General features: G+C 43.8%; 1 protein-coding gene across 1 annotated transcript; it reads right to left on the bottom strand.

Annotated features, from left to right (window-relative positions):
- Positions 1-4,539: 4,539 nt before the first annotated feature.
- Positions 4,540-13,903, bottom strand: LOC125488669. The gene is made up of 3 exons (XM_048621839.1): positions 13,480-13,903; positions 5,420-7,134; positions 4,540-4,602 (listed from the first exon to the last, which is right to left on the bottom strand). The coding sequence occupies exons 1-3, from the start codon at positions 13,901-13,903 to the stop codon at positions 4,540-4,542; spliced, it is 2,202 nt and encodes a 733-aa protein (XP_048477796.1).
- Between the last annotated feature and the right edge of the window lie 1,263 nt (positions 13,904-15,166).

Genomic DNA, 15,166 nt, shown 5'->3' with positions numbered 1-15,166 from the left:
AAAGGTCACGCTTATATTGACGCCTTTTAACGTTACGGTTATTGCGTTATTTCCCACACATACCGGAATTACGGGTGATCAAATATTTTCATAAATGTTTTTCAAACCGCAGCGAAAAGAAGTTTGCAAAAGCTTCCCATATATCGATTCATCGGAAAAGAAATGTAAAACAACAAGTTGGTATTACGTTACCGGATCTAAACCTCTTAAGTCGGATTCCCAAAGTTGTGGTAAAGAGATATTTATGGCCTCGTTATTATAAGACTTTTCCGAAATCAAAACACAAGAAGCGTAGGCTTAAATTTTCAAGGCGGCAGATAACAAACTCTTGAATTTCCCCAACAATCTTGAAATGTTATGCGAGTGCTGTAATTCAGATTACATTTCCTCGCATTAAATTAGAAAACACATTGTTATAACAATTATTTATGTCTGTGTAATCTCGTGTGGTGACAAATTCATTTATCTGAAGGTTTTGGCGGCACTAGCTTGCTCCAGCCGCTCCGAGGGCCACATTCTTCACTGGAAACTTGCTGATGGGAAAACTTGTTATACATTGGAAGTTTCTAAATATTAATGTCATAATTTTGTCGGGATGGCGCTGCAGTTTCGTCTTAATGGGAATATTTGGCGAACTGAAAGGGCAATTAATATAGCTTTCTGACATTGTTCTCATTAATTAAATTTAACAATATGACGTCGACATCGGCGGCGCGGCGCTGCTTGAGAAAACGGTACAGTAGGCGTGTCTCCACTCAATATATGGAAGTGATTAATTAATTTAGAGCAGTTACGTTAAGGATAATTAAGCTACATAAATTACGCATGCATCTAAGCAAACATAAATTTTGTTGGTAATTATTGTTGCTCCTGAAATTAAAAATAAATATTGAAACATTTTTTTAAATCTGCAGTCTCCAATGCAATCAGCAAAAAGTGTTGTGAAGCGGCGTGAAGTGACATCCCAAATCGTGTATACATATACACTGAGTACTTACAGGAAGACGAACATTATTATTAGACTGAAAAGTATGCAGATATGTAGGTATAACTCGACTTGCAATACCAATATGAACAACTTTGTTGGTGAAATATCAATGATAATAAAGCAAAATTAATTCAGAATGCTCAGTTATGCGAGATTAATATTACTTTTTGCAACACCACTGCATGTAGCAATGAGTAAAATTGTTTCGTGGAATTGTGCAAAAATCAACTTCCCCATTTTAATGCAGCTGCGGCGGGCGGCCATTTCCGTATTAATTAAAAGCAGGCTCTCATTCCTATTTTCAGTTAGCTGCTGGCGAACTTTGATATTCCTGCCCTCATTTACTATGTGGTGGGAGCATCATTGGTGCACTGTTTTTCGCAGCCAGTGATCCGCCAGCTATTTGGTCGCTTAATTCTCCCCCTCTGTCACCTGCGCGGGGTTACGGCGCGGGGGGCAGGGTCGGCTGAGCGCGGGTGGTTAGTTTACCGAAGGCGCTTTCTCGAGGCTTACGCTCGAGCCAGCCTTCCGCTTAACTTAGTTAGAGGCAAGAACTTGCTAATAGCACCGCAAATTGGCGACGGGTAAGACTACGGCGTTGCCTAGGCTTTCTGCTAATGCCACCGGGCGTACCCCGTGGCTTACTGCGCGGAGCCCCACTGAGGTTATTTGCTGTGCGAAGCTCATCTACCGCCTTCCCGGCGCGATATAGTTTAATCCGATCATAGCGCGCCTCGGCAAAGGTGTGCTATTGAACGCTTTGTAGTGTTCGGATACAGTACATTTACGGTACAGAAAACGATTAAACGATTCATATGCAGTTTTGATTTTTGTCAGTGAGCAACCAAAACCATCTATTAAATTGAAATAAACTAGGTACTTTATGCTATTTTTCTGAAGGATTGTTGGTTTCATTGACTATCCATCTGTTAGAACATAGAAATAAAAATAACAATGTTGTCAATCATGATGATACTCTTTCCATGATATGATTATATTTCACTATCTACTGTACTTACAAAAGCTCTGTATAAAAGTAAGAAAGCTATTGCGCTGAGCCTCTCAAGGGAAATTTGAAATGGTAGGATAGAATACATTGATATCATATTTCGTATTAAAATTAAATGTGAATGTGAGGAAATATCTCCGTTGTTGTCAGTAGAGATAAACAAAGAGTGTAGACAGAGTTACTGACTCGGATGCCTATAGATGTAGGTATACCTGTGAGTAATACCATTAAGTATGTTGCTATTGAATATTGAAGGATTCTTATTCTTCGATGTGTTGTTGTAAATAAATAAATGAAAATTTAATAACCGGAGCATAACCGGTCTTAAAAAAACTATTTGCAGTCCAGGAGCAATCTGTCCAGGCATACAGAGTGGTAACGCCGCTAAGCCGGAGTCCCTTCGATAGAAAAAAAAATAAAAGAAACTACAGCAAGGTGTCTCACCGAGGGAAAGGGTTGATGAAGTGTCGTGCACCTACCTGGTCGCTGGAGGCAGTTCAGGAGACCAGGAAAAGGCGGCCGGCTTCCAGACCCTCGCCTGGCGCCACGTGCTCGATCGATCAGAGATCAGAGCAATCCAAAGCACTGCAGCACTCAACACACACACTGATATTCTTCGGTTAGCGGTTCACCACGAATAAAGAAGAAGCGGAAGACTTTAGCAACTAGCCAATCGTCTATTTTGAAAATAAGTTCAATCGCGAATAACTTAGCGCGACGGCGGCCATGAATTCGTTTTCGGAACTGATTGTCTGTGGGTGGCGCAGACAGTGTTGCCACACGTAGCGTTGCGGTGCACGACATAAGCGGAAATAGGGAAAAGGATTTTAGGATCGAAACCTTGCGAAAATTATGAAAGTAAATATATTAAAAGATAGGTGGCGACACCATTTCCTCCCCCCTTAAAGGGTCACCTTTAAAACATTCATAAGTGAAACGAGACAAAATTATAGCCTAGCTAATGCGGTAACTAAAACTAATTATAAACTACAGCGGTAGATACTAATGTATTGTTTATTGTGACGGGAGCGGACATAAACGTACAACCGGGCGAGCGTATACATGTGCCCCTTGCAGTCCTTACAGTAACTACCCGCGTTACTCCATCCCTTGAAGGATGAACTTTGTCGACAATCGCCAATGGCCACGAAAGCGGAGGCGCGTTATCATCTATGATAACTACAACTGTTCCAGGTATAATAGCAGAGGATGGAACATTCCATTTCTGTCGAGTCTGCAAGCCATGTAAGTATTCCACTCTCCATCTCCTCCAAAAGGATTGACAACATTTCAAATAAAATGCTCACCGATTTTATTTTATTTTCGACGAGATATCACAAATTTAGATGACCCGTATTTTTTTATTTCTTAATATTAAAAAAATATTTTTAGTATGAGTGACGTCACGTCGAGGCTTGGGATAAAAATATTTTCGTTGCCTGCCTAACCTAAAAAAAAAGTTGGATGACATTAACTTGACATGAACAAGCAACCAATCAGCTTCAACTTCAACTTTATTTTGTGGCAAGGACCAATCACGTACTTCCGTCATTGACAAGGACACATAAAAGTGACAGACATTTGAGTGATGTTTGTCATTGTCATTGTCAAAGTGACATAACATGTTTTTTTGTTGTTTATGTTTTAGAAGTAAAAGCCCGTTTAATTATTATGCCACATCGTGGTGTCACAAATGATAATTTAGATTTTTATGTTTTTCTCTGAAATAAATCAAAAGAAAAATCGGAAACATTTTTTTTTGTGAATATTAGAGCCATATCTCTAAATGGTTTTCGAATTTCAACTGTATAAAATTTTGAAATGTTGTCAATTGTACGAGTTTATCGAGCAACGAGTGCCTATGAAGTAGGCTAAGGTTGTCGTCATGCACTTCAGCCGCTGGCAACGAAAGTAAAGGCGCGGTGTGAAGAAAATGGCTGGGCGTCAGCGCGGCGGGTTCAGCGGGGTCCGCACTGAGCACAGTAAGAGGCCGCGAATTGAGTACACTCTCGATTTGAGCGAGTACAGTAACCAGTTCTTCATATGAAAGCAGCTGTTGACCAATCACTTTAAATAGGTGATTCTTTACCACCTTCACCATGCTCTCCCAGCACCCCCCGAAATGTGGACTGGCTGGGCAGTTAAATTTCCATTCAATTCGGTTTTCTGTGAGCTCCTGCTTGAGACTGCAACTGAATTCGTCGCTGTTTAGAAATTTGTAAAGGTCACGTAAGTAAGAATTAGCGCCGACAAAATTAGTTCCCCTATCAGAATGCATGACCTTTACCGGGCCTCGGCGGGACAAGAAACGCTTTAAAGCGGCCAAAAAACTGGCGGTGCTCAGGTCAGTCGCTACCTCAATATGTAGTGCGCGAGTGGTAAGACATGTGAAGACGCAAATATAGGCCTTCATAGCCTTAGCTCCACGGCGACGAACAGGAGTGTAAGCGATAGGCCCTGCGTAGTCACAACCTGTGTGGCGGATAAGTCGGACGCGGGCGCGCGCGAAAGCAAACATTGCATTGGTGCACTATCCTCCGCACTACGCGCCGAGCAGATAGAATCCAGTACTTCTGGCGAAGTAATGACAGGAGCAACTCTGGCCCTGCGTGCAAATATTTTTTGTGATAATATTGTATTATCAGGTTAACCGCGTGATCATCACGAAGCAGAAGTATCGGGTGTTGATTATCGAAATCTAAATCGGAATTGGAGAGTCGGCCGCCAACTCGGATTAGGTCGTTGTGTAAAAACGGTCTTAATTTATTAAGCACCGGGGAAACAGGCAAGTCATTTTTAATATTTAATAACTCATCTTTAAAATGTTTGTTTTGGAGTATTTGCAGCAATTTTGTTTCTGCGTACTCCAAGTCAGTAGCGGTAATACACGTAGGTTCGCGGCGTGGTAATAGTTTTAAAACCCTACATATATAAACGATTATTCGCAGGAGTTTGGTCCATGACGAGGAACGAGAAGCAGCGGGGTAAATACTACACTCGTCAGCAGGGGTCAAAACAGCGTGAACTAGGTTCCTTTGCTCGGGAACGACGTCTAAAGTGGAATCGTTAACTTCATCAAAGGAAGGCCACTGTGAAGCATTCGATGCTAGCCAGGACGGCCCGTTAAACCACAGCGGATGGACTTTCAGTTTAGAGGGGTCGACGCCGCGCGACAGGCAGTCGGCCGGGTTGTCTGTCCCCGCGACGTGATGAAAGTTTTCAGCGGATACATTTTCATTTATTTTAATAACACGGTTGGCAACAAATGTTTGCCAACGGTGAGGCGAATTTTTTATCCAATAAAGCGCAACCTTGGAATCTGTGTAGGCGCGGACCCTAATTGGAATGCGGGAATTATACGTTTCAAGTACTGAGCGTAATAATTTCGACAGTAAAAGAACTGCGCAAAGCTCCATACGAGCAATCGTATGGGGCGGGGTGGGTGCTATCTTGGACTTCGCGCAGAGAAGGCGGACCACATTACCCGACGGAGAAGCGACGTGCACGTACACAACGCCGCCTTGCGCCTGCTCACTAGCATCTGCGAACCCTACCAAGGTCACCTCGCAACCAGTCGCGACGCTGAGACAACGAGGGATTTTTATCTCATTAAGCGCCGGCAGTTCGCGACAAAATTGTCGCCAAAGCCTTACTACCTGGTCGGGCGGGACTTCGTCCCAATCCACCTTCAGCTGCCATAGTTTCTTAATTAATAACTTAGCTACCAATACAGTTGGCGCGACGAAACCCATTCTGTCCCAAAGTCGGGCGATCGTTGACATTATGGTGCGTTTGGTACACACTGAGTCCAAATCAGGAGGGTCGATTTTAAAATAAAAGTCGTCATTATCAGTAGACCAACCGAGTCCTAATATTTTATGCTCTGTAGCTTTGTCGAATTCCACCTCAGTAGGTATCTTGTGCGAAGCGGGCAACTCATTGAGTGCGTATTGTGAATTACTGTTCCATTTAACAAGATCCCACTGGGCACCCTTGAACATTTGAATCAGCTGTTTTGCTGCGTCCACCGCCTCCTGTTCTGTATCAACAGAAAAGGCGATATCGTCCATATACAGGCAGGACGGGACGATCTCCGCCGCGCGGGGATACTCGGCGCCGTCATCGTCGACGAGCTGCTGCACAGTGCGGAGCGCGTGGAAGGGACTTGACTTTAAACCGAAACATACTCTATTAAATTGATATAGAACCAGAGGATCGTTTGGATTAAAACGATATAAAATTCTCTGATAGCGTCTATCAGATTCGCGAAGCATAATCTGCAGAAACATCTGTTTGCAATCAGCGGTCATCGCTACAGCGTGTAGGCGAAAATTTAAAATAATTTTAAACAAGTCCCCTTGTAAATTTGGCCCACTGTGCAGCACCTCGTTTAGCGAGACACCGGATGAAGTCTTGCAACTTGCATCTAACACGGGGCGCAGCTTCGTGGTGGACTTGTCCTCGCGGAGGACACCATGGTGCGGGATTATATAGCTCGGGGACAAATCGTCCGATGACGCCTGCGGGGGAACGGTCAGTGGCTCCACATAACCTTTGGAAATATAGTCCTTAATGACGTCATCGTAAGCGGCACGAAGCTCGGGAGAAGCCTCGAGCTTCTTCTCCAAACACAAAAAACGTTTGCGAGAAATGTTATAGGAGTCCCCAAGTAAAAACACGTCTTTATCAAACGGGAGAGCTACAGTGTAACGGCCGGTCACGGGGTCACGTTCCGTAGTCGAGCGGTAAAAATGTTCACATTCAACATCCGTGGGGTGCTGAACGGGCGAGCCGGGGACTTTTTCCAGTTCCCAGAAGCGGGTAATTAAATGATCCATAGGCTGCTGTGGCACTATGGCGCAGCATGACGTCACGCATGCTGGGCGGGCGGCGAGCGCAGGCACGACTCCCATGAGTACGTAGCCTAGCACTGTATGAATAGCGGGCGGCCCCGATGGTCCACTGGAGACCACGTCGTCGGGAAGAATCAAATGCGGAAACAGCGAAGCACCAATCAAAACATCGATTTTGTTGGGCGTAGCGAAATGGTCGTCTGCCAATGCTATTTTATTAAGATATGGCAGGGCGGTGGAGTCGACATAAGCGGTAGGTAAGTTGTCAGTAATCTTATCAACAACTAAAGAATTGATTTTGTATTTTATGTTATTATTAAAGCGCGAGAAAAACTGTAAGTCTACTGTCCCGTGGGATGCCCTCTCCGTTCCCCCGAAGCCCCTCACAGTAGTACGTTGAATGGTATTCTGCCGTAACCCCAAACGATCACAACATTCGCTGGTAATGAAGTGACTTTGCGATGCAGAATCCAGCAAAACCCTTACAAATTGTTTATTACCCTTACTATCGTACGTAGCTACCATAGCGGTAGCGAGCAAAACAGTAGTAGGCGTATTACATTGCGGCGTACTACTTTGAGCGGCAGCGGCATTAAGCACGCAAGGACGCGGAGCAGCAATGAACGTCGAACACAACGCGACGTCCGCTTGCGCGGGAACGGATGATTTCGCATCAGCTGGCTGTGACGTAAGCGATGCACCGCCGCCGCCGCCGCCACCAACCGAGTCAATGACCGCGGCGCGCGGTGGCACAGTGGTTAAGTTCTGTAAAGCGGGTGACGGATTCGACTCTCGATTAAAATGTAATAGCGAGTGGTGTTTTTGTTTACACACTCGGCATCCCGAAGCGGACTGACAGGAAGCAATCTTATGCTTCGTACTTAGGCAATTTATACAGCCATTTAAATTCTTCGCGGCTTGAAAACGCTCGTGAGGAGACATTTTATGGAATTCGGGACATTTGAACAAATGATGATGTACAATGTTTGTACATAAGCACTTGTGAGCGGAATTAGAGTCGACGGTACTAACGTACGCATTGTAGTGAGGCGGCGGGTTTTTGTTATTAGATCTAGGGCGAACAGCCGATCGTGATGCTGATGCAGCGCCACCACCGGCGGCCGCAGTGGTTGGTGCGCGCTGTAATATTTTAGTTTGATTATCCAAGAACTCAACGAGCTTATCAAAGGTTGGAATTTCAGACTGATTATTATTACTATTCTCAAAAGTACGCACGGTATCAGGATCTAATTTAGTTAAGGCAGTTTGCAAAAATATGAAGTCTTGTAAGTCTGTTAACTTTAGATTCTTTAGGGCGCGTACTGCGTTAACAAATCGGTCATTAAAGAAATCCAAATTACTCGCAGAAATCGACGACAGCGGTTTGAATTCCATTAATTGTTGTAAATAGGTAGCTGCTAGCGTGCGCTTATCTTCATACCTATTTACTAGGGTATCAAATAACGTTTTATAATTTTCAGCGGAGGGCGTAATGCCCGCACAAGCGGCCTGGGCCTTGCCTGTTAATTTACCTAGCAAATAATGAAGTTTCTCATGATCTGAGAGGGACTTATTGTCGTGAATAGTAGATTTAAAATTGGCATAAAATAGTGGCCATTGGCGAATGTCACCATTAAAGCTCATCAACTCAATAGGCGGTAAATTTATTTTACTTTTTTGTGGAAAACAATCATTATTTTGGGTAGTTTTCGTGACTACGGTACATGACGCAACCAAGCGTTTTACGCGACAATACAGCTGTTCGAAAGAAACTAGCGATTTATAATCTGGCTTGGCAGTAGGGTCATTGGACATTAAACAGCTGTTGTACTGATCTAACACTTTTTGGAAATCTGAACGAATTGTATCTACATTAATACTCGCATCGAGAAAAGCTTCTCTCTCCTCGTTCCCTTTATTTATTTCGGTAGATAAATCAAACGCGTATTGTAAACACTCGAACAAAGCATTACGTTTTGCTTGCAGTGTCGCGAGTTCATAATTATGTTGCACCGAATCTTTTTCATTATGCGGTTTTGATGCTTTCGACATCGGAAAATAAAATGAAACAAACAAATTAAACAATCACAGGAATGTGGGTGTACAATTGGAATGATAACTTGATAACGCGATTGAATATGGCGCCGCGCCGGCGCGGCGGCGATTGAATGTGAGTCTACCTTCTTATGCCTATTATTGCAGCAAGCGTAAAATGCGTGACCTATTTAAGTACAGTAGCCCTAACTACTAATAGCGGGATAATACTTTATGTGTATTTGAAGCGAGATGATTATATATATGATTATTACGTCTTTGGAAAGCGTACAATGTATGTCGATAAAAAGCGGTTAGGTAAATAACCTATGCAGTGCGCCGCGTGCACTAGCTTAAGTTCACTTTTTGGCTTTGAAATAAGCTAAAAAGGGCGGTTTTCTCCTAATAGGTGACCTAATAGGGGTGGGGAAATAGTAATCGCGGGTCGAAGGACCACATGGTAACGCGCTAAGCCGAAGTCCCTTCGATAGAAAAAAAATAAGAAACTACAGCAAGGTGTCTCACCGAGGGAAAGGGTTGATGAAGTGTCGTGCACCTACCTGGTCGCTGGAGGCAGTTCAGGAGACCAGGAAAAGGCGGCCGGCTTCCAGACCCTCGCCTGGCGCCACGTGCTCGATCGATCAGAGATCAGAGCAATCCAAAGCACTGCAGCACTCAACACACACACTGATATTCTTCGGTTAGCGGTTCACCACGAATAAAGAAGAAGCGGAAGACTTTAGCAACTAGCCAATCGTCTATTTTGAAAATAAGTTCAATCGCGAATAACTTAGCGCGACGGCGGCCATGAATTCGTTTTCGGAACTGATTGTGTGTGGGTGGCGCAGACAGTGTTGCCACACGTAGCGTTGCGGTGCACGACATAAGCGGAAATAGGGAAAAGGATTTTAGGATAGAAAACCTTGCGAAAATTATGAAAGTAAATATATTAAAAGATAGGTGGCGACACCACAGAGTGTTGCAAAAGTGGTATAGTAAACCGAAACCACTTCTACTTCTTCTTCTACATACGTAATTACAATAGAACTTTAGCAACCTCCTGTATAATTAGTGATTAAACGAACTTACCTTAAGTGACGTTCTATCATAATTATACGAAGGCTTTGTCCGAAGAGATTAGAATACTTGTAGTAGCACGTACTGTCTCGCCATTCATACACTATAGTTAAAATATGTAGGGTAACCCGAAAAAAACAAGACACTTGACAGGCACCTTGTGCTGGCCACCCTACCCACGCGAATAGTCATTTAGTTCAAAGCTAGTGAGAGAAACTCTAATATTCCACGTCTGGGCTATGCTTACAGGGGTGGGAGGGAGCTAATCTCTTCGGACAAAGCCTTCGTATAATTATGATAGAACGTCACTTAAGGTAAGTTCGTTTAATCACTAATTATACTACTGCTTTGTCCTCGAGATTAGAATACTTGTAGATTTTGAGAGTGTAAGTGGAATATTAGTATTATCAGGTAAGTATAAAATGAAATTTGTGTAGTATCAAATGAAATTTACATTTATTCAGGAATCATCAAATAACTAATGATCACAGAAAAGGACTCTCAGATCCTTTTTTATGCTATTATCAATACATTAATCATATACATATACAGTACTTAGGGCATAATAATAATCGCTTAAACAAAACATTAAGTATTATTTCTTAGATTAATTAAGTAAGTACAATTTACTGTGCAGTATCACTAGAATTTATAAGCGATAGTGCGAATTGATTACTGCTATTGCTAACTATATTTCGCTGATAAAATCTAGCAAAAACTTGAGAGTTACGCTCCATCCAGCAGTGCTTCGGATGGTGTTGATGTTCACGCCGTGCCTGTGCGCGCTGGACGTGGCCGCGTGCCTGGCGGAGTGCGCCGTGAACATTGAGGTATCAATCCCGCTTACGCCTAAAATATCCTTGACCCACCGCCCCAGTGTTTGGGCTGTCACTGGCCTGTAGGGTTTCTTAATGCTTATAAAAAGTGTGTCTATGTCACCTCTTAAAGCCTGGGTCATATCTAAGTACCTTTTTAATGCTAATGCTGGGCAGATTGTTGGGCGATCTACGAAAAAAGGTAGAATAAGGTTCGGTTGTGACGCACCGAGGCGGGAAGACTTGATTAGATCAGGTATCTTAATGCTTATGTGATCAGGGTTATTGAAATCTATGTTTAATATCTTAATTTTTGAAATTGCTGTGTGCTGTGACTAAGGCTAGTAAAGTAACCGTCTTTTTTGTAACACTGGCCAAGCTGGTTAGATCATTAGGATAATTAATTGATAAATAGTCTAGAACAATCGAAGGGTCCCAAGTACTATCATACTTTGGCATAGGTGGCCTCAGTCTTTAAAACCCTTTAAACAATCGCTGGACCCTGTCATCTGAGCTTATTTTTGAACCAAGAATAAGGAACAGGGCTGACCTAATACAATTGACTGTTCCGTATTGGGTTCCTTCGTTGAATACCTTAGTGAGGAAGTAAATTACGTTCGGGATTGATGCTTCATAAAAATCAATTTGATTGTCGTTACAGAATTTACTCCAGCGTTTAAAGGCGACTTCATTTTGCTTTAGTGAATTATCCGCTAGCGAGGCGCATATGATATCCAGCGCAGCCGGCGGCACACGTCTTCTTAAGAACGCTTCCCGGATAACCTCCCTGCCATAAGCGTGAACCTGGGTTGGATTGTGCTGTTGATTGGAGAAAACAAAGTTACGTCAGACGGTTCTAAAATAATAGGGTCACAGCACAGGAGACTCTGGAAGAGTGGGAACTAAGGTTGAGTAGGCCACAGAGGAGCCAATACGATGCCCTCAGCACCCTCGGTGATAATTTTTTTTTAACGTTTTTAGCAGAACAGCAACTAGCGGAAATGCGTAAAAAAATATTATTTCCATTCTATGGTAAAAGCATTAATTGCAAACGCTCCCGGATCCCTATTCCAAGATATGTAACGTGGACATTTATTATTTATTCGAGAGGCGAATAAGTCAATCTCAGGCATGCCTAGAAGGTTGGTAACATGAGTGTAGGCTGCCTCACTCAGTTCCCATTCGGTGTCAGGGTGTTGCTTCCTTCATTATCCTGAGAGCTAATGTAAGATGCAAATATAAATAAATTTCGAGCCTCACAAAACTGCCATATATTTTTAGAAATTTTATTAAGGTGGGGGAATCGGACACCTCCCATGCGATTCACATATTATGATATGGCAGTTGTGTTATCTATTCTTAATAGAATCTGACAATTGCGAAGGTTTTTAGCAAAGATCTGAAGACCAAAGTGAGCAGCCCTTAGTTCGAGAGAGTTAATGTGCTGCTGGCTCTCTTCTTCAGACCACCGACCATTGGCGGTCTCCTCACCACATGCCACCCCCCACCCTGTTTTGCTGGCGTCAGAAAATATTTCAATTTTATAAATATCATCCCTTATAGGGTTAGTGGCATTGTCGATGAATTTAAGCCACCAATCGAAATCATTTTGTAACTCAGGTGGTAAGCTTAGGTACGAGTCATAGTTAAACTCGGACAGTTTAACAATGCAAGATATTTACACCGTTCAAATAGTTTGGTGTAAAGCCAGCCATATTGGACGGCAGGGCAAGCAGATGTGAGAAGACCAACCAATCGTGCGAAGCTTCGGATTGTACAACGTTTGATTTTCTTAAATTGTAATAGCTCCTGTTTAATTAGTTTGCGTTTCTTATCAGTTAATCTTATGTGAAATTTTTCTGAATCAATTATAAAGCCAAGATATTTACAGGACTTCTGTGGTATTATACAGCTTTGTTCTTCGTTTATGATAAAACCTAGACACTCTAATATCTGTTTTGTTTGAGAAAGGTTATTAAGACAGTTGTCATAGTTGCTGCCAACGCAGCAGATATCATGGATGTAAATAGTAGATAAATAGTTAAGGGATCTGAGCAAAGACATGACTGGTTTGAGCAGTTTTGTAAAAACGAAGGGTGCTGTACTTAACCCGAAGGGTAGTACATTAAACTCGTATGTTTATTTAGTGATTTTAGGTTTAGTATAAATCTTTTACTGCCATTTTGTTTTTCGGTCAGAAAAAAAAAACTAGAAAGATATTGGCCTTCTACCGGTACGCATTCGGATATTGCCCCCTTTTGCTAATGAGTCATTAATGGCCTTATTATATTCAATATCAGACGGCGAACAAAATGGGCTTCCCGGTTTGTGCGACTGAATAGGAGGTTCCGTAAACGGTATTTGGTACCCCCGAACCCAGGATAGAATTACAGGGTCATTGGTTATAATTTTCCACTGATTATAAAACGAGCGAAGTCTTCCACATACCGTATCTACTGGCGCCGCTGTGGAGCGCGGTACTGTGAGCGCTGCTGCGGTGGCAGCGGCGGCGGCGGCGGTGCCCGCGATGTCTGCGCGGGGGGCGGGGGGCGGCGCCGAGGGGGCGCGTGCGCCGGCTGGCGCGGCGCTCCCTGCTGCCAGCGGCCCACTGCCGCACCCGTGTTGTACGGGAGTGGGGGCTTCCAGTTTAAAGGACGTGGAAACTTTGACCTCGAAGCAGAAGAAAAGCGGCGCTGATACGACCTTGCTTATTTTCAATGGCCTTGTCTTTCTTGATAGGATTGTCTAACAAGGCTGCCTTGATTTCTGCATTCAAAAGCGGTACATCTATTTTTTGGCAATTTTTTGGAACTAGATGTCTGTTGAGAAGCTCCTTACGCTCCTCCTTTGTCAGCCCCGTTGTGGCCACAAACTCCCATCGTAGTGCGAGGTCCCTCTGAATTTTTGGGCCATATTTTTTGTCTTTACACGGCGCTTGGCCGAGCAGCTCGAGCATCTCGTCGTCCAGAACGACCACGTCGTCGTCTCCCTCCAGCGGCGGCGGCGGCGGCGGCGGCGGCGGCCCGGCGGGCGCGGCACTCGGCGCGGCACTGGCCGGTCGGTCTATGCGGGATGGGCCTGCCACTGGGACATCTTTTGGAGCGCTTGTAAAGCCAGAGATGTTCATTATGAACCATCCACAATGCTTTTTGAATGTAGGTAACATCCACATAGAATGTACACAACATAATTATAAAACCTGTTAAAACAGGTCCGGTCATGACACGGTAGGACATATACTTAGGCAGCAGCAATGGGATATTCACACAGAACTATCCACAAAGGCGTCTTTAGGTAGGTAACATCCACACGGGATGTACACAAGCACAGCAGCGTATAGCGGCACGATTTTCGTTGATTACTTACGAAAAGATTTTTGTATTATTTTTTTGTCTGAGGGTATGTTACTTACCCTCTGTGTTTGTCGTCTCGAGCTCATCCTGTGGGCCGCTGCTGGGACACTCGGCCGGTGATCCGGGGTCGTACTCCCACTCGTCCCCGGGCTCGGGCGACTCGCTTCGCTCCTGCGCGGCGGCGGCGGCGGCGGCGAGGGGCGCTGCGACCCCAGCCGGGGGCGCGGCGGCGGGGACCGCGGTGGCGCGGCCCGTGGCGGTGATGAACGCGGAGACGAGGGCCGCGGTGGGCCCCCCTCACTGCTGCTGGAAGACACTACCCTGGTACGACGGCGGTGGCGGGAACGGGAATTTCTTTTCCGTTTTCTTAGTGATTTTTCCAATTTTTGCACTTTTTCCCGTAGATATTCACTGTCATCGTCGTCCTTACGCTTACGCTTCGGCATTTTGCTCGGTATGAACACTTAGTCAAATATTTTTTCACGATCAAAGTGTGGTTGAACGGCGGAGCACTAGAACGCGAATGACTATTCGCGTGGGTAGGGTGGCCAGCACAAGGTGCCTGTCAAGTGTCTTGTTTTTTTCGGGTTACCCTACATATTTTAACTATAGTGTATGAATGGCGAGACAGTACGTGCTACTACAAGTATTCTAATCTCGAGGACAAAGCAGTAGTATAATTAGGAATTTTCTCCAGTGGTTGTAAGTAAATTCACGCTGCTCGGGTAGGTTAGTTTACTGCATACGTAATAGATACAAAAATACACCATTATAACTCCTATTTTGTATAGTATGTGCTAAGTTAAATATCGCAATGTATAAATGACATAAATTTCATATTTCCACGAAAATCTTTCTATTTTATACGGAGAGAGCTATAAATAAGACCACAAAACGAGGGCCTAGTGTCTCCATGTTTGAATATAAACGCGGTTCTTGGGAATATCAAAATACGTGCTCTTCTTTACACTAAACGTTATTTAATATTCGTTCATTTGAATATTATATATGTTAGTATGTATTTGAATCTAGGAACC

The sequence above is a fragment of the Plutella xylostella genome, chromosome 6 (assembly GCF_932276165.1).
Source record: "Plutella xylostella chromosome 6, ilPluXylo3.1, whole genome shotgun sequence".
Lineage (NCBI taxonomy): Eukaryota > Metazoa > Arthropoda > Insecta > Lepidoptera > Plutellidae > Plutella > Plutella xylostella.
The sequence above is the reverse complement of the archived record's forward strand: the minus strand, read 5'-3'. Positions and strand labels throughout refer to the sequence as shown.

Coding starts and splice junctions, on each gene's coding strand:
- LOC125488669 (XM_048621839.1), bottom strand. CDS start 13,903: ATGAACATCTCTGGCTTTACAAGCGCTCCAAAAGATGTCCCAGTGGCA. Junction 7,135..13,479: donor GGCCATTGAAAATAAGCAAG/GTCGTATCAGCG, acceptor TCAATTCTTTAG/TTGTTGATAAGATTACTGAC. Junction 4,603..5,419: donor CCACCCCGCCCCATACGATT/GCTCGTATGGAG, acceptor ATTTGCACGCAG/GGCCAGAGTTGCTCCTGTCA.